Below are 19,033 nucleotides of genomic sequence, written 5' to 3' on the forward strand. Positions count from 1 at the left end.
GGAATAACATTTGGAACTCCATTCTATGTCTGAACTGGGTGCAAAAACCTAAAAAAAAACATAACTATATGGAGATAAGGTATGCACACCAGTGACTATGTAAGGGGAATACATGTAATAGCAGAAACTGCTGTGTGAATACTGACATGAAAAATCCAATAGCTATATGTAAGAATGAAAATGGAACCTGCATTACTGCCATGAACATATGAATCAAGAGAAATTTAGCTACTGAATTGATCAATGCAATAGAGCCCCAACACTACGCCAAAGTATTTCTCTACGTTGGGGTCCCTAGCTTGTGTGTGTCCTCTCATGCAGTTAAAAAACTTACCGTGTATGGGAAGCTGAGACCCAGGCTATATATACGTATCATGTGGATTGGCAATCGGTGTGAGTGGGGAGGGTTCACAAACGAAAAACTACTAACAAATAAGGAATAACGTTTGGAACACCATTCTATGTCTGAACTGGGTGCAAAAACCTAAAAAAATCATATATTCATGGCAGTAATGCAGGTTCCATTTTTCACATTTCATTCTTACATATAGCTATTGAATTTTTCATGTCAGTATTCACACAGCAGTTTCTGCTATTACATGTATTCCCCTTGCATAGTCACTGGTGTGCATACCTTATCTCCATATAATGGTCTTATATAATATTCTAATTTTCTGAGATAATGACTTTTGGGTTTTCATTGGCTGTAAGCCATAATCCTCAACATTAACAGAAATAAACACTTATAATATAATATTTATTCATTTATATAGCGCTGTTAATTCCACAGTGCTTTACATACAATGGCAACTCTGTCCCCATTGGGGCTCACAATCTAGGTTCCCTATTATTATGTCTTTGGAGTATGGTAGGAAACCCACGCAAACACAGGGAGAACATACAAACTCCTGGCAGATGGTGTCCTTGGTGGTATTTGAACCCAGGACCCCAGCGCTGCAAGACTGCAGTGCTAACCACTGAGCAACCCACTTGATATTGATCACTTTATAATATATAGAGGATAGATCTTTCTGTGTGTAATGACTCTATATAATATATAGGAATAGATCCCTCTGTGTGTAATGACTCTATATAATATACTGTATGTGTTTCCCTTTTTGTATTGAACTACTGAAATTTTTTTTTAACTTTTTGATGATATTCTAATTTGAGATGCACCTGTATGTTGAACTGATGAGTCGTGGGTCATTATCATCCCCCTTTATGACAAAACAACCAGGCCAGGCCTGCGTCCTATGTATCCTGATTTGTCATGTTTGTGAATCTAGAGTTGAGCATGCAGTTCAGTGATAGAATGTGTTATATGCAAACGACTGGATCTTCACTGCGAGTGCAATAACAAGGGCTTAAGCTAGGTTCACACTTCCGTTAAATTGTATCAGTCACAATCCGCTGCTCTGGTAAACAACGGAATCCGTTTAGCGGATTCCGTTGTTCCCATAGACCTGTATGAGCGGAGGATTGTGATTGATGATGCTTTGTTGCACCCTCCGCCCGACTGATCAGTCGTGGAACGACTGACCGAGGGGCGGAAGGAACGCAGCCTGTAACATTTTTTTGAGCAGCGCAATCCGTTGGATTCCGCTGCGCATGCTCTTTCTGGCTCCCTGCACCCGTAACCAGGATACACATCGGGATACCAAACAATGCGCTTTGGTTAGTTACCCGATATTTACACTGGATACGTGTGCAGGGAGTCAGCGCTAAGCGGTGTACGCTGGTAACCAGTGTAAATATCGGGTAACCAAGCAAAAAGTGCTTTGCTTTTAGTTACCCGATATTTACCCTGGATACGTGTGCAGGGAGCCCGACACTTCCCCGCTCGGCTCCGCCCCCTCCCGCACTCCACATGTGTACACACACACACACTCACCTGTCCCCAGCCCTGCAGTCCCCGCGGCACTGACGTCCTCAGCGCTACGGCCCTGCTTGGCTCCACCCACTTCGAACTCCGCCCCCCGCACACAACGAAGTCCGACAATGAATTCTGTTCTTTGTTATCCGTTGTACAACGCATCAGTCACATGCGTTAAGCAACGCATGTGACTGATGCAAAACAACGGAAATGTGAACCTAGCCTTACTTGTGGGACAGGGCCAGTCTGAGGCTGTTTCATATGCTGGGGCACAAACCTGTGAGTGAGGGGCCATATGACGGATGTAGACCTAAGCCTAGGGGGAAGACAGGAGCCCAGTAGGGACCCTGAGACCAAGTGATAGGTGATGGTCTAGTAGGACTGTGCGGTGAGGCAAGGTCTGAGTGTAAGAATGCCAGAAAGTATGAGTGCGGCCATAAGCACACATTCAGTGTTTGTAAGTCAAAACCAGGAGTGGGTGATAAATACAGAAGTGGTGCCCGTGTTTCTATTATACTTTTCCTCTAATTGTCCCACTCCTGGTTTTGGCTACAAATACTGAGGTAAAAATGTGATGAAATACTCAGTGTGCACGTGGCCTTACATAACTGATTATTCTGAGAACACGGTGGTCGGTAACACTCCTTTCACACATCAGTTTTTTGCCATCAGTCACAATCCGTTTTTCAACAAATCCGACAAGCTGGGGGCTAAATAATACTTGGAGCATGCTCAGTTAAAAAAAAACGGAATCTGTCACCGGATTCCGTCATTTGACGGATGACGACGGATCCTGCGCCCTTAGGCTTCCATTATACCAAACGACGGATGACGACGGATCCATCGCTGTCCGTTTTTTCGACGTCCACAAAAAACATTACTTTGACCGTCGTCGCCGTCTGACGGACAAACATTTTTCGACGGATCCGTCTAACGACAGATGAAACATGAGGCCATCCATCGCAATCCGTCGCTAATACAAGTCATGGAGAAAAAAACGGATCCAGTGGCATTAGTCGCTGGATTCGTTTTTTTCAAAATTCAATGGATTGTGACTGATGGCAAAAAACTGATTTGTGAAAGGGGCCTAACCTTAGCAACACTTTTGAGGACAGGGAGGATTTTTAGTAAATTGCAAAGTTGCTTAGGCTACTTTCACACATCCGGTTTGAGCCGTGCAGCTCAATCCGGCTGTGAAACCTATGCAACGGATGCGGTGAAGACACCACATCCTTTGCATAAGTTTTTACATGCGGCAGGTCCGTTTTTTTCCGGTTGCGGCACGCTACTGAGCATGCGCAGTGGAAGAAACCGCATGCGGCGGCTGGATGCGGTTTTTTCCACATTGCGCAGCATCCGGCGTCCATAGGCATGCATTGAAAAATGCGCCGCATCGGCCGAATGCAGCGCGATGCGTTTTTTTTGCCGGAGCAAAAAACGTTGCAGGCAACGTTCCATCCGGCCGCGGCATCGGCTAAATCTGCCGCATGCGGCAAAACCCGGACCGAACGCAAGCCCATGCGGCACAATACGCCACTAATGTAAGTCTATGCAAAAAAACCCGCAACCGGCGGCAAAAAAAACGGTTGCGGTTTTTCTGCAGAGCGCCGTATTGTGCTGCAGAGCAAAAACCGGATCTGTGAAAGTAGCCTTAGTCTTACAAACACTTTGCACTTGTAGCCATTTGAGCACTTAAAGGCAAACAGAAATGCATTTCTTTCCTCAGAGACACCTCTCCGTGTCCCAGAGGAACCGGAGGGACCAACCTGCGGAAAAAACGCGTCAAAATCGCATGCGTTTTTCCCACGGTTTTGGTGCGTTTTTTTTTTACCGCAGGTGCGGTAATCTTCAACTCCCAGAAGTTTCTCAAGAAATTTTCTTAAGAAAAATCACTTTTCTAGTGCGCACATAGCCTTATTTACACTTTCATCAGCTGACAAAAGTCAGCCTTTGTGTTTTTGTTTCTTTGTCGTATTTCAATAAAGTTTAGTTATTGAAAAAAAAAAGAGAAAAAAAATCCAAAACAAACAGCTGCAAACTACAATTCCCGAGACGCCGCCTCTGACGTCATCTATTAAAAGCGGAAAGAAAAAAGGCGACGTGAAAAACCCCGCCCCCGGCGCTAAGCTCCGCCCACAGTGAATCAGGATACGCGCCGGCAGTTATCGTAAGTGACTCGCTTCCTCTCGGTAGAGAAGAGCCGCAGTGACAGGCCCGCGTCCTCCCGGTCACCAGCGCTCCAGCACCACCAGCCCGGCGACCTGCCCTACCCGGCGTGCTCCAGCCAGACTGCTCCATGGCACTGAAGAGGATACAGAAAGTAAGTGTGACTGGGGGAAACAATGGAGGCCGCCTGTTCTGGTGCTCTGTCATCTCCGTCCATCTCCAGTGCAGCACCGCGCTGCTGTCGCGCCCCCTTGTGGTGGAGTACTGTAACTGCTACCCTCCACCACGTCATTTGTTTGCTGCTCCGCCATGATGACGTCACTGCTGTGACCAGTATGGCAGCTTCCTATGTATCGCTATCTGATACTAGGAGCCATTTTCTCTGCTGGGTATGAATATTTAAGCCAAAAAATAAAAAAATGAGCCTGCGCGATAGATAGGTGGGTGGGTGTGTGTGTGTGTATATATATATATATATATCTCTATCTGTGTGTGAGCATGTTCACACTGGCCGTCCTACGGACAACACTGGAGAGACACAAACCGCGCATGCTCCCTGTAATAGGTGGCTTTTGCTTTTACGCCTTTTGATCAGTGTGGGGGACTTGGGTGTTTTGACCCAAGTGCCCTCTGTTATTTCCTATTTTACCTCTACTTTATTCTAGGATTTTGAGTTTTCCTCTTGGGGCTGGATATTATCCGTCCTGCCCCTCAGGACCTGATTACGCTCCTCCGTCTATTATATCAGTCTGCTCAGCGCTTCGTACATGACCCGGATGACACAATACAGAGCAGCCATTGTCTATGGAGATCCGGACACACTGAAATGCTTGTTCTTGCCCACAAATATGCATGCTCTCTGTTGCTGAGCGTGCATGTGTTGTCAGAGGGATATGCTATTGCCGGACACCTCTGATGGCAACTTATCTCTGCAGGGAAATAAAAAGATCCAACGTTTAATTCAGTGTTAACTTTTTATCCCCCCAACATTATCGGGGACATTAAGGCAGAGTGCAGCCCGTCCTGCTGAAATCAGTGGCTTTACCTGACATTCCTCTAATGGGCATTAGGGCCTTTAATATTTTAAAGGGGTCTGTCTTATCCATAATGCATTGGTAGGAGGAGGTTGTAATGCCCCCATACACTCCTCCCTGGTGTGTGCTGCTCCTACGTTGCCCCCACGCACTGATGGCATCAACATCTGGTGGTGAAGTGCCCTGACCCGTGACTGCGGTGGCCATGGTGTGTCTATAGCCTTGTCTTTAAAGCACCACTCCATCGGGGTTTTGGTTTTTATTTACCTTTCCCTTCAGTAATGGTGCTTTTGAAGCTAAGTCCTCTATCATCAATCTGATGCTCACCGTCCATTGGCTTCTATTACCACCTCTCCAGTTGGTCTCCTGTGAGTTGTGACTTGCCAGCAGCTCCAGTCTTTCATGGAATGCACCAGAGTTGACAACTCAATACAAGTCTATGAGAGCCTCATTCTTGCTCTCATAGACTTTTATTGGGCACTTGTGACATAACCTTTTGATCATTCAGATGTTACTAGCACAAGATGGTGCCACAGGACCAGAGCGGTGCTGAAAAGGCATCAAAATGCCAGAGGGTGAGTAAAAGACTGAGGCAGGATACTTGGTGCTGAAAAAATCCCGCTGGAGTGGTGCTCTAAGTACCAAGTCTTATTACACCCTTGAAAGACCTGATGCCTCCAAGATCAGTGGATACAAAATGGATACAGCCGCACACTAAATGCCATCAATGTATAAGGGAACTCTGGTACTGCATTACTGCTATATGAAAAAATGAGATTTTTAGTTTATGAATTCGCCAATGCATGTAAGCCCGGAAACCAACGGCAAGGTAAATCTCAATATTCCGGGTCCCTAACTAAAATGCCACTATCTAGGTTAAAAACATCCTTGTCTGGGCAGCTAGCCGTTTGGTTTCCGGGCTTACATGCATTGGCCAATTCATAAACTAAAAATCTAATTTTTTCATATAGCAGTAATGCAGTACCAGAGTTCCCTTATACATTGATGGCATTTAGTGTGCGGCTGTATCCATTTTGTATTTGCTAGGTTTTTCAGCTGGCACCTATACACACTTTTAGGATGTGCACGTCAGTCTTTTGAAATATTTCCAAGATCAGTAGGACTCAGAGCGACACTACAGGTGCGGTGTCATATGAGCTGGTGCTACATGGCGACTTTGTCCGATATGGGGGTCTCAGCCCAAGATCGCCCTATGCCACTGCTACATCATAGTATAGTGAGATGAGTTGGATGTTTTCTCAGAGTACTTTGTGGGTCTCAATAATAAAAGGTCCGTCCACATGGGGCATAAATTGAGAAAAACATTGTGATGATGAACACAATGTGTATTGGTTAGATGCTGATTGTTATGGATTTTGCCGCTGATTTCATGGTTTACATTGCAAATGTAAAAACCTCGTGTGTGTGTGTGTGTGTGTCCATAAGGTATAAACCATGAAGTAATGTGACTATATAGTTCTTATTTATAAATAAGAAATCATGAATGTCAAACCATAGTGATATCTGTAAAAAATAACTGTCCCAGTAGAGAGATGATCAGCACAAGGCATGATGGACCGTCGCGTCACTGCACAGGAGCCTGAATACTAGAGCGATGCGTAACCGGGGTGCAAAGCCACCACCAGCCACTAGTGCGGGTCCACGGACGCTCAGCCTGATCACTCAGGCCGTCCCGCTGCAGATGTCACCGTGCCATCTCACTTGTTCAGTGCCCATAGGATGTCATGGTTCTCGGCTGCACATGAACTGTTTACGCAGGACATTGTGCTGCCGAGAGTGATTTATCTTTTTATGCAGCACTACTTCACTAAACAAACAAATGTTTTACTCTTTCATCGGGTTATCAACAAGAGATGCTCAATCACAATAATTTTGCAGTGTAAATGGACCTTAAAGGGGTTGTTCACTGCTAGGACACCCCTCTTCTTATTCCACATGTTTCCCCAGGTAAAAAAGCCTATACTCCCCTCCTGTTGGGGGCTCTCATGACTCCCCTCGTCCAATCAGTGACTGCTTCTTTCCCCAGCTTCGGACCAAACGTGCAATCAGCAGGAAGTGAGTGCAGCCGCAGTGCCCACTCTGATTGCTCGTTTGGTCCAAACACGAGGAGACAGAAGCCAGCACTAATGGTGCTCGCGTGACACCCAGTGTCCAAATGCGGGGGTATCACTGGAAGGGCACCGGTGCGGGATTTAACATTCGGGAAATGTGAAATCCAAAGGGGGTGTCCTAGCAGTGGACTATTGCTTTAAGGGTTATTACACGCAGTGCTGTTCCAGGGAATGGTGTAGGAAAGTGGATTGCACATAGTGATGTTATCTAGTGGAGATATTGCAGAGATAATGATACAGGGTAATGGCTTATGGTAATGCTATGCATTAGAGTAAAGAATTGCTCTATTACTAAACAAGGCAATGTTAAAGGCATGTTCCCATGTTTGAAACTTGAGTATTCACAGGATAGGGGATAACTTTCCAATTTTTGGGAGTCTTCCTGCCGTGGCTCACACTGGTGTACGTGGCTAAATGGAGCCATGGATGATGTACGCTGCTGCAATGATTGTAATATGGTCATCCTATTGCAGCAATTGGCAATCTCTATTTCTTTATGAAAAATGAATGGTGTGGATGATCCAGCAACTACCACATCTATTAATCAGCGGCTTTTAAAAGGGATTGGTGGGGGCCACGGTGACCGAAGAGTTATTACCTATCCCGTGGGTAGGGGATAACTTCAAACCTTGAGAATAGCTTAAATAGCCCCAGTGTGGTTGAATATCACAAAATCGTAGTCATCTGCCAGACATGCCATTGTGTACATTGTCCCCCGGTCTTGGTTTGACGGGGGCACCACGTCACCTCTGATCGGCGGTAGCTTTGACAATCTGCCCTAGCTTTCTTCTTCCCCTCAGATGGAATATGATGGCTGCAGGGTTTGTGTGTCCCTCTGCCGGATATTGATGTTGGGGGACAGTGCGGAGGAGCAGCGCCCTGTGCCCATTAAAGTTGAATTGCCGAGGACCCTTTTGATGTAGCCATCTAATAGTTCCATACGGCGATATTACGGCATGTTGCCCAATTCAGTAGGCGGCAGTCAAATTGCTGAGTAAAACCTATAACATTAGATGTGGACTGAAGCCAGAAGTAATAACACATTTATCTTATTTCATTGCGTCATAGAAAAATGGTAATAAAATGATTGCAGTAGAAATGGGATGGGACATTAGTCACCATTTCCTACATCAGTGTTTATGGTGCCACAACCAGCAGTGATTCCCATCACCAGTATGATGTGCAGAAGGCATGCCAGCGAAATATACAGCGACGGAGCTATAGATTAAAAAAATCACATTCCACTCAGACCAATATTACTCTATGGGGCATCTCCCATGAGCGATTGTTTGCTCATCCTTAATCGAACCAAGAAAACAGTTGCAGCATGCTGTGGGTGCAATGCGAGCTTGTTTCACTCGCACCCATTTAAGTCTATGGGGCAAGAGAAACATCGCTTTACTCTTGCGTTATACCAGTGTAATGCAAGTGCAGTGCAATTCTTACATCATCTGGCAACTGAGGAGATGGGGAGATAAAGCCGGCCCTCTCCTCCGCAGCGCCGGTCTGATCGCACGATCGGACAACAGTCACACGTCACTTGGCTCCTGCTGTGCTGCGAGCGTGAGCAGAGTGTCATGCGAGCACTCAGTAATGTTTGTGTGGCCTCAGCCTTAGGGGTACTTTGCACGCGGCAACATCGCTAGCCGATGATAGCGATGCCGAGCGCGATAGCCCCTGCCCCCATCGCAAATGCGATATATGTAGTGCGAGCTGCTGTAGCTATTATCGCTACGGCAGCCTCCACGCACTTACCTGCTCGGCGACGTTGCTGTGACTGCCGAAGTATCCCTCCTTCAAGGAGGCGGTGTGTTCGGCGTCACAGCGACATCACTAAGCGGCCGGTCAATAGAAGCGGAGGGGCGGAGATGAGCGGGATGTAAACATCCCGCCCACTTTTTTTCCTTCCGCATTGCCGGTGGACGGCAGGCGCAGGTAAGGAGATGTTTGTCGGTCCTGTGGCTTCACACACAGCGATGTGTAGAGCTGCAGGAACGACAAAGAACATCGTACCTGCGGACGCACCGATATTATGAAAATGAACGACGTGACACAGATCACCGATTTATGACTGTTTCACGCTCGTTCATCTTTTCTCCTAGGCTTTAAACGTTGCGACGTCGTTACCGGCGCCGGATGTGCGTCACTTTCGATTTGACCCTCGACTATATCGCAGTAGCAATGTTGCAATGTGCAAAGTACCCCTAAGGCTATGTGCCCACAGGGAATGTGTCCTGCGGATATATCCGCAGGAGCTCCCAGAAAACCGCAGCACAACTTTGTCTGTTTCCATGCTGCGGTTTTATTGCGGAATGTCCTGCGGATATGCTGAGGTCATTCTGCATTGAGGATACAGTACCATGGCTCTGGCACTGCATCCTCAATTCAGAACAAGTGCTGCAGTGATCGGCTCGTTCATACTTACCCCCATCACGCAGCACTTCACTTTCCGGCCGTGTCTGTCTTTCCACTCTGCAGGAGAAGGTGGGCGGGCCTGAACTAGCTCTGGTTGTCACATGACCTGAGCTCGTGCTGGCCCCGCCTACCTCCTGGCTCCACCGCGCTCCTCGGCACCGAAGGAAGTGACTCCGGTGTCTTCTATCAAGGCATGTAAGTATGGGACTCTGCGGAGAAATCCGCAGGAATAATTCACATGCTGCGGATTTCCCTGCGGAAAAATCTGCAGCATTATTTACGCTGTGGGGAAAAAAACGCAGCATGGGGCACAGCACTCCTCAAATGCCATAGAAATAGCTGGGGACTCGCTGTACTGCGAATTTTTGAGAAATCTGCGGAATTTCAGCGAGAAAAATCACAGCAAATTCCGCAAATTTTCCGCAGCGTGTGCACATAGCGTTAGAGTTGAGGAGCTGTTTCCCTGCAGCTGAATAGTTCTGGCCACTGGTGGCGGCACCAGGAACAACTAATTGGCTGAAGTGCTGGATGCTGTACTCCCACCAATCAGACATCAATGACCCAACCTGAGGATAGACTATCAATGGTAGTCAAAAACAATGTGGCTATGCCATTACATTGCACCCCCCCTCCACCCCTTTTTAAGTATGGGTTTGCTCAGAGGTTTGTTTTTGTTTTACATGGACATTGTATCCGATGTACAATAGCATCTACACTCGAACTGCTTTAAATTGAATGACTCCTGATTATTTTAACAGGGCAAATATTGTTTCCCCCACAACAAGGAAACCATGTGGCAGATGTTGCACGTCGCTTCTTTGAGGATTCAGTGTGGAATCTGTATCAAACTTGACATTAAAGTCAAAAAGCTGCAAATAAAAACAAGTTGTTAAAATAAATAAAAAAAATGCTTCAGAACAGAAGCATTCTGTACCCTTAAAAGGAATCTGTCACCGGGTTTTTTGCCACTTAATCTGAGAGCAGCATAACATAGGGGCAAAGATCCTGATTCCAATGGTGTCACTTACTGGGCTGCTTAGTGTAGTTCTCATTAAAATTCACTGTTTAATCAGCAGTAGATTATCATTACAGGACTACTTGGTGTGCTGCAATGTAGTCTAGTATATTCATGAGCTCTGTGTAACCCCTCCTCCACCATTTATTGGCATTTTTCTGTGTATTCTGTATATGGGAAAAAAAATCTGCCACAGTGTGAGCTCCACAATCAACTGCTAGATCTGTAGAAGAGAAGACATTGATTTTACCAAAATGACAGCAAACAGCTCAGTAAGTGACAGATCGCTGGAATCAGGGTCTCTGTCTCTACATTATGCTGCTCTTGGATAGCAAAAACCTGGTGACAGATTCCCTTTAGCCACACAGTGCAGTTTTTCTGCTACAGATTTTATATTGTGTGATGTTTTTGTGGCGATTTGGCTCTGGATTTACGTGTGGATTGTCCTTGGATATCAATCATAGACTGAAACCTGCAGTGAGATTTTGCTGCATTTATGATTATTTGATAAATCACAGGACACGGGTGTTTTCCAGAATCCCATCCACACATATTGTACTAATACAGTGCAGAATCTGCATTCGAATCTGTCCCATCTGAACTTGTACAGAGTAGTTTCTTCTTTATGGCTGACGTTGTCTGTATAGTATATATGGTTTTCTACATCTGACCACTCCATTCTCTGCATGTGGTTCACTGTCATGAGTAACCCCTGAGTGACCATGAATCTGCCTCGATTCATCACTCTGTAGATATGCCGCTATTACGTTGGATCATCACTGCCCTGGAAAGAGGAGGCCGTTTCTTGGTTGAAAGGTTTTCAGAAACTTATTGAACAGCTTGTGAGTCAATGAGCCGTCGGTAGGTGAGGGCTCTCAAAACTTGCCCGTTTTGGAAACCGCAGATACAGTATTTTCCCTAGGTATATATATGGTAACATATAGCAGGTCTGACCGTATCTGGGAATGTGGACACAACAGTAATGTAACTCCTTGCTGTACACATCCACAGGGGCCTGTGTGCACACCTTAAATATTTGCTGTATTTTAGCACACCCCCCCCCCCCCTGCAGTTTTCTCACAAATACAGAAGTATTTCCTAGTACCAGCAAAGTAAATAAGATTCCTGTAGTCTCGTGCACATGCTTCTTATTTTTCCTTGTACAATTTTTTATTTTTTTTTTGTGTTGCTTAGAACTGGACACAGTATTCAGATGAGGTCTCACCAAAGCAGTAGAGGGGATAATTACTTCAGGTGGGCTAAATTGTATGCTTCACCTAATACATCCCAGAACTGTTTGCCTCTTTACTGCTGCATCACACTGCTGACTCATGTGCTGTCTGTGATCTATTAGTATACTCATCTTTTTCATATGCGCTGTTTAGTTATATTCCTCTCATTCTGAAATGTTTTGTTTTGTTTTTGTCTGGCCCAGATGTAGAATTTTGCAAGGCACTCTAAAGGGTTAATTTTCATATAATTTATTCCAAAATAGTTTTAAACATGTGACATTTCAGCCACTGGGTGGCTTTCATCAGACAACTGGTATAATAAACTGGCCAAAATTGGAGTGTCAAGGCAATGGTATCCACCGTTATGCGGTGGATACCGTTGCCTAGACACTCCAATTTTGGCCAGTTTGTGATACCAGTTGTCTGAAGGCCACCTAGTGGCTGAAACGTCACATGTTTAAAACTATTTTGGAATAAATTATATGAAAATTAACGAGTGCCTTGTACCTAATTTGACTTGCGGTTTGGAAACCAACAAGTGCACCTCAATATACCTCCACTATATTGGCTGAGCCTTATCCTTTTACAAGTAGAATTTTGCATATCTACCTGTTAAATACCAATACAGTTCCCTTATGTAGATCATTTATAAAAATGTTAAACACTGGGGCCAAGAGAGCCTTGTGGTATCCCACTTTAAACACTCATACAATTGGATGTGCAACCATTTATTACCACTCATTAAGTATGATCATGGAGTCTATTACTCCACCTAACCATACCTTTATCCATCTCATACTTGGTCATATTTTTAATAAGGATAGTATGAGATGCTTTGCTGAAGTCATGATATACTATATCCACTGCATTTCCCTGATCTACCCTGTCGGTGATTTCATGATGTAAGGAAATTAAATTAGTCAGGCATGACTTTGCTACAAACCCATGCTGGCTCTTGTTAATTACTGTATTCTTATCCAAATACTTGCATACATGCTATTTTAATTTATACCAGGAAATATATTTCAACAAAAGTAAGGCTCACTGGCCTGTAATTTTCTGGCTCTATCTTATCATTTTTTTTTTTTTTTTTTTTTTTTTTTAAGGACATTTTCCTTTCAATGTTTTGGGACTTCTGTTCTCCAGGATATTCAAAGATTCTTACTAGAGGTTCTGCAATTTCCTCTTATAGTACAGTAGGATGTAATTTATCTGGACCAGGAGATTTAAATTATTTTAAAAGGTTCTCCACTACTTTTACATTGATGGCCTATTCTTGAGATAGGTCATCAATGTCTAAACGGCTAGGGTCCAACACCCGGCACCCCCACCAATTAGTAGTTTTCGTTGGCGGTGATGGCAGCAGGTGAGCAGTAATGCTCAGTTCTGGAGTTGCTCCATCTTCTGAAAGCAGCTGCTCCCAGGTACTGCATATCGGCCTTCCATTCAAATCAATAGATTGCGGATGTGCAGTACCCAGCTGCGGCCACTAGGCGAAGACTAAGCAGTTCTGGAATTAAGCATTTCCGGTTAGTCTACCGCCGTTAGCACAGAGAACAACTGATTGTGGGGGGTGATGGGTGTTGAACACCAGCCGATCAGACATTAATGGCCTATTCATTCCACAATGGCCAACCCATCCAATCCACACAGGCAAAGAAATTATGCCATAGCTGTCCATAAATTAAGTGTAAGGGTATGTGCGCACGTTGCGTACTAGCCCAGCACCGAAAAGGTGCGCTTCAGAGCGCAGCTGAAAAGCTCCCTTCTGAAGCGCATGGTGCCGGCGAGAACGTGCGCTCTGCCTGCAGCTCCTGCCATAGACAGAGCAGGAGCTGCCGGCAAAGCGCACGGAGGAAGTGACATGTCACTTCTTTTTGCGCAGCGCTTCGGCAGTAGCCGAAGCGCTGCGCTCTGAGACGCCACATGCGCACGGCCCCTGCACAATCTCCATAGACTGTGCAGGGGACGCAGGACGCATGCAGTTACGCTGCGCTGCAAAGCGCAGCGTAACTGCATGAATTTACACAACGTGCGCACATAGCCTAATAATGATAAATGACACAGGGAAAAAGTATTGAACACATGCAGAAAAAGCAATGTAACTAGCGGAAATCTGTCAGTAGTTAAGCAATCTTGTTCCTTTATTGAAAAATATACTTCAACTGATGGTCTATAAAAAGATGTCTCATTACAAGGTGCCACACAAGAAACTGCTCATAATGGGAAAAAACAGTGAGTTGTCTCCAGACCTTTCCATCTAAAAGTTGCAAAAGGTGGTAATATCATGGTGTAGGGCCGTTCAGCATACGTCACTGGCAAGCTTCATATAATTGAATTATGAATAGAGAAATATTACAAGACATTTTTGATTAAAAATAAAACAAACGATCTACCAGGATGATGATGAAATAAGGGTGGACATTTCAGCAATACAATTACGCCAAACACACAGACAAGAAAACTCTCAATTGGATTCAGAGAAAGGAAAATAAATGGCTCAGCCAATCACTTGACCTGAATCCAATAGAAAATTTAAGTAAAGAACTAAAGCTCAAAGTTCATACGAGCCCACAGAAGCTTCAGGGTTTGAAGTTTGTGTGGAAGAATGGTCTAAAATCACACCTGAGCAGTGCATGCGACTAAATTTTCCATACTGGAGGCATCTCGAAGCGGTCACCACTAACAAAGGCTTTTGTACAAAGGGTCAAATTTCATTGTGTTCAATACTTTTTCCCTGTCATGTCTCATTACTGATCACTAAAATGTTTGGACATCTATGGTTTCAATTCTTTGACTATGGTTTGGATGGATTGTTAACATCTAGGAAGAAATTCTTGTCAATAGCGCCTTTTTGTAAATTTACTTTCAATATCGGTTCTCTTCTCTAGTCCTTCTAACAATAATTTATATAATATATATTCGTGCCTTGCGAAAGTATTTGCTCCTTTGAATTTTTCAATCTTTTCCCACATTTCAGGCTTCAAACATAAAGATAAAAATGTTAATGTTACGTTGAATCAACAACAAGTGGGACACAATTGTGAAGTTGAACAAAATGTATTGCTTATTTTAAATTTTTGTAAAATATAAAAACTGAAAATTGGGGTGTGCAATATTATTCATCCCCTTAAGTTAATACTTTTGTAGTGCCACCTTTTCCTACGATTACAGCACAATTCGCTTCGGGTATGTCTCTACCAGTTTTACACATCGAGAGACTGAAATTCTTGCCCATTCTTCCTTTGCAAACAGCTGGAGCTGAGTGAGGTTGGATGGAGAGCGTTTGTGAACAGCAGTTTTCAGCTTTCCACAGATTCTCGATTGGATTCAGGTCTGGACTTTGACGTGACCATTCTAACACCTGGATACGTATAATTGTGAAACATTGCATTGTAGATTTTGCTTTGTTTGGGATCATTGTCTTGTTGGAAGACAAATCTCTGTCCCAGTCTCAGGTCTTTTGCAGACTCCAATAGGTTTTCTTCAAGAATGGTCCTGGTATTTGGCTCAATCCATCTTCCCATCAATTTTAACAATCTTCTCTGTCCCTGCTGAAGAAAAGCAGGCCCAAACCATGATGCTGCCAGCCTGCCACCACCATGTTTGACACTGGGGATGGCGTGCTCAGGGTAATGAGCTGTTGCTTTTACGCCAAACATATCATTTGGCATTGTACCCAAAAAGTTTGCTTTTGGTTTCATCTGACCAGAGCACCTTCTTCCACATGTTTGGTGTCTCCCAGGTGGCTTGTGGCAAAGTTTAAATTACACTTTTTATGGATATCTTTGAGAAATGGCTTTCTTCTTGCCACTCTTCTATAAAGGCCAGATTTGTGCAGTGTATTGTTGTCCTATGGACAGACTCTCCCATCTCAGCTGTAGATCTCTGCAGTTAATTCAGTGATCATGGGCCTCTTGGCTGCATCTCTGATCAGTCTTCTCCTTGTTTGAGATGAAAGTTTGGATGGACGGCCGGGTCTTGGTAGATTTGCAGTGGTATGATACTCCTTCCATTTAAATATTATCGCTTGCACAGTGCTCCTGGGGATGTTTTTACAGTTGTGAAACTTTTTTTTTTTTTTTGTAACCAAATCCGGCTTTAAACTTCTCCAACAGTATCACGGACCTGCCTGTTGTGTTCCTTGGTCTTCATGATACTATCTGCACTTTACACAGAACACTGAGACTATCACAGAGCAGGTGCATTTATACGGAGACTTCATTACACACAGGGGGATTATATTTATCATCAGTCATTTAGGACAACATTGGATCATTCAGAGATCCTCAATGAACTTCTGGAGTCAGTTTGCTGCACTGAAAGGAAAGGGGATGAATATTGCACGCACCCATTTTCAGTTTATTCCTATTTAAAAAAGTTTAAAATAAACAATAAATTTCATTTAACTTCACAATTGTGTCCCACTTCTTGTTTGTTCTTCAGCAGAACATTAACATTTTCATCTTTGTTTGAAGCCTGAAATGTAAGAAAAGGTTGAAAACTTCAAGGAGGCTGAATACCTTTGCAAGGCTCTGTATATATATTTAATTATGATATAGGTGTGTGTATGTGTATTTTATTTTTTTCCTTCTGTACACGCTCCGGTTACATCAGGGATAACCGACTGTTTAAATGATATTTGCTTGACCTAAAACTGGGTGTAACAAGTACATAAATGCCTGGACGCGCAGATTTAAGTCTGGGCACTCGGCCCATTTATCCAGTCCATTTGCTAGATGCTTGTTTAGTTAGAACATGCACTGTTTGTAGCAAAACAATAACTTTTTTTTTTTTTCTTGGCCGCTGGTTTATAGAGAATCTTTTTGGATTTGGGGTCTTGCTGTAATTGTAAATGAAATATCTGGTCTTTCGTTCTGTATATTGACTGACATCTATCCATCTTACATATTTATTGGGTCAAGTCCACATCTGCCTGACTTGAAAACAGCCACAAGATCCCTGTCAATGCTCACAGATCAGGACAAATTCCGGATGGATCATCCATTATGCGTTACTGGAGAGCTGGACTTTGGGGAACTTTTGTTATTTTGTTTTGTGGTCTCTGTAATATGTTACTAGAGGATTCACAAAAGGTTATTATACAGCTGATTGCGTTTGAGTCCATTCTGACCACAGATGTAACAAGTTAAAGGAGTGTTCCACCCCACTTTGATATCCGTGACTTCTTTTAGGATAGGTCGTCATTATTAGATCATTGGGGGTCTAATACTTGGCACCCACCCCCACTGATCAGGTGTTTCCAGAGGGTGGATGTGAAAGGTGTACGGAGCAGCCCAGTGTTGACCACCTCTGGTTCTGATGGTCCCATCCTCGGGATAGATCATCAGCAAAGTGTTGGAAATCCCTTTTAATGACAACTCCTGTCACTTCTGTGTATTTCTGGCATTGCTGTAAGGTTAGGGCAGGGGATGTTTTCCCTTCATAGTTTTGTACACTTAGGTCTTATCTTCCAATTGAAAATTTCCAATTCAGCTATGAACATAAACTGGTTATGTGACATTTTTCTTGTCTTATGATTAATTCTCTGCACTTATTTTGCTCTGGATTATAAAGGAGTGGTCTGTGTGTTATAAGAAATGACTGTTGGTGAATAAGCCCCACTAGGCCGGTATTTGCCGCAACTGCATTTGTTTTCTAGTCTTTTACTTTATGACTATTGATGCTTTCTTACTATTAATGATGAGCAAGCACTAAGGTGCTCGTTACTCAGATCGAGCAGGTCAGACACTGGGACGGGTTCCACTGGAGTAACGAGTATAATGGAAGCCAATTATTGATGGGCAGTCCATGTCTCCCCACGTACAGCCAGCCAAAAACAGCATTAGAGCATTTACACTGAAGGGAGGATGGGCATGTTTTTTTTAATTTTTATTAGTCCCCTTAGAGAACTCTAAGGATCAGCAATCTGATCGCTTGTTCCTCTCTCACGATCAGAGCAGCACTGCTCAGACCAGGGGAAATAATCTCCAGGAAGCTGCAGTACTCGACTGCTTCTTACAGGATTTTAGTCATGTGAGCTAAAAGAGTCATCACATGACCATGTGCTACCATGACAACCACCAGATCCATGTGAACACGTCACGTGACTTCCTGTATAGGTTGGTGAGTAAAATTTTAGTGCCGATCACTATTATAATGGCGCTGTCACATATTGACAGTTTTTTTTTTTTTTTTTAAGGGTTAAAGGTACAGGTACAGGTGGATAGCGATTCCACTTGTACCTTCTAGGCACGCATGTCGACTGTGTAAATCAGCTGACGTGCGCGGATCCTCGCTTACAGCCCGCAGAAGCAGGTGGGGATTAGCACTGGTCGCTAGGACATAACTATACTGCTCAGTTTAAAGAGCAGAATTGCATTGTCCCTTTCATTGTTTGAGGTGCAGCTCTGTACATATAGCAGAAACTATGACTAACATTACAGATTACTATTGATTTGTCCCATTCAAGTAATCATGACTTAGCTGGAGTACAAGGTACTGTCACTACCAAAAGTACAGGGCTGTGCCTGCCAAACGGATGAGGGTATATTGCGTTCCCTCCAGAGAGCTGATTGACGAGCAGAGCTGAGACTGAACTCAGACCCTCACCCATGTAATCCTCATGGTCTTGCCCCCAGATAACTTTAAGGTTATGTGCGCACTAGAAAATAAAATTTTCTTAAGAAAATTCCGGACCCTCTGAAAGATTCCCGCAGAAATACGCATGCAAATTCTGCATTCGGTTTAACCGCGGAATTGATGCGGATTTTCTGGGGTTTTCACTAATAATGGCAAAACCGCAGGTACCTGCAGAAAAGTGACATGCGTATTAATTCCACAGCGGAAATTCCACGAGTAAATCCGTAGGTATAAAAAAACGCAGTGTGCGCACAGCTTTTTTTTTTTTTTTTTTTTTTTTTTTTTTTATCCCCCATAGATTTTGCTTAGGAATGACTGCAGAAATGTTAAACATTTTCTGCAGCGACATCCACGGCAACTCCGCAGCGTGCGCACAGGTTCTGATGCATGTTTCTCAAACTTTTATAAAACAGTCCTGTGCTTTTTTTTTTTTTTTTTTTTTTTTTAATCCCCCTTGCATATGCAATGTATAGGTGTAGTAAATATTTTTTACTTTCATGTATCAGCTTCCTCTTCCCTCC

General features: G+C 43.9%; 1 protein-coding gene across 1 annotated transcript in view; it reads left to right on the forward strand.

Moving 5' to 3' along the window:
- The first annotated feature begins 3,990 nt into the window (after window positions 1–3,990).
- Window positions 3,991–19,033, forward strand: part of UBE2D1 (ubiquitin conjugating enzyme E2 D1) — a 48,344-nt gene continuing 33,301 nt past the window's right edge. Inside the window, exon 1 of the mRNA XM_075348714.1 lies at window positions 3,991–4,196. Coding sequence (XP_075204829.1) covers window positions 4,173–4,196 — 24 coding nt within the window. The 5' untranslated portion in view covers window positions 3,991–4,172. The remainder of the gene's footprint in view (window positions 4,197–19,033) is intronic.

Source organism: Anomaloglossus baeobatrachus, chromosome 5, assembly GCF_048569485.1.
Source record: "Anomaloglossus baeobatrachus isolate aAnoBae1 chromosome 5, aAnoBae1.hap1, whole genome shotgun sequence".
In the NCBI taxonomy this organism is placed as follows: Eukaryota; Metazoa; Chordata; class Amphibia; order Anura; family Aromobatidae; genus Anomaloglossus; species Anomaloglossus baeobatrachus.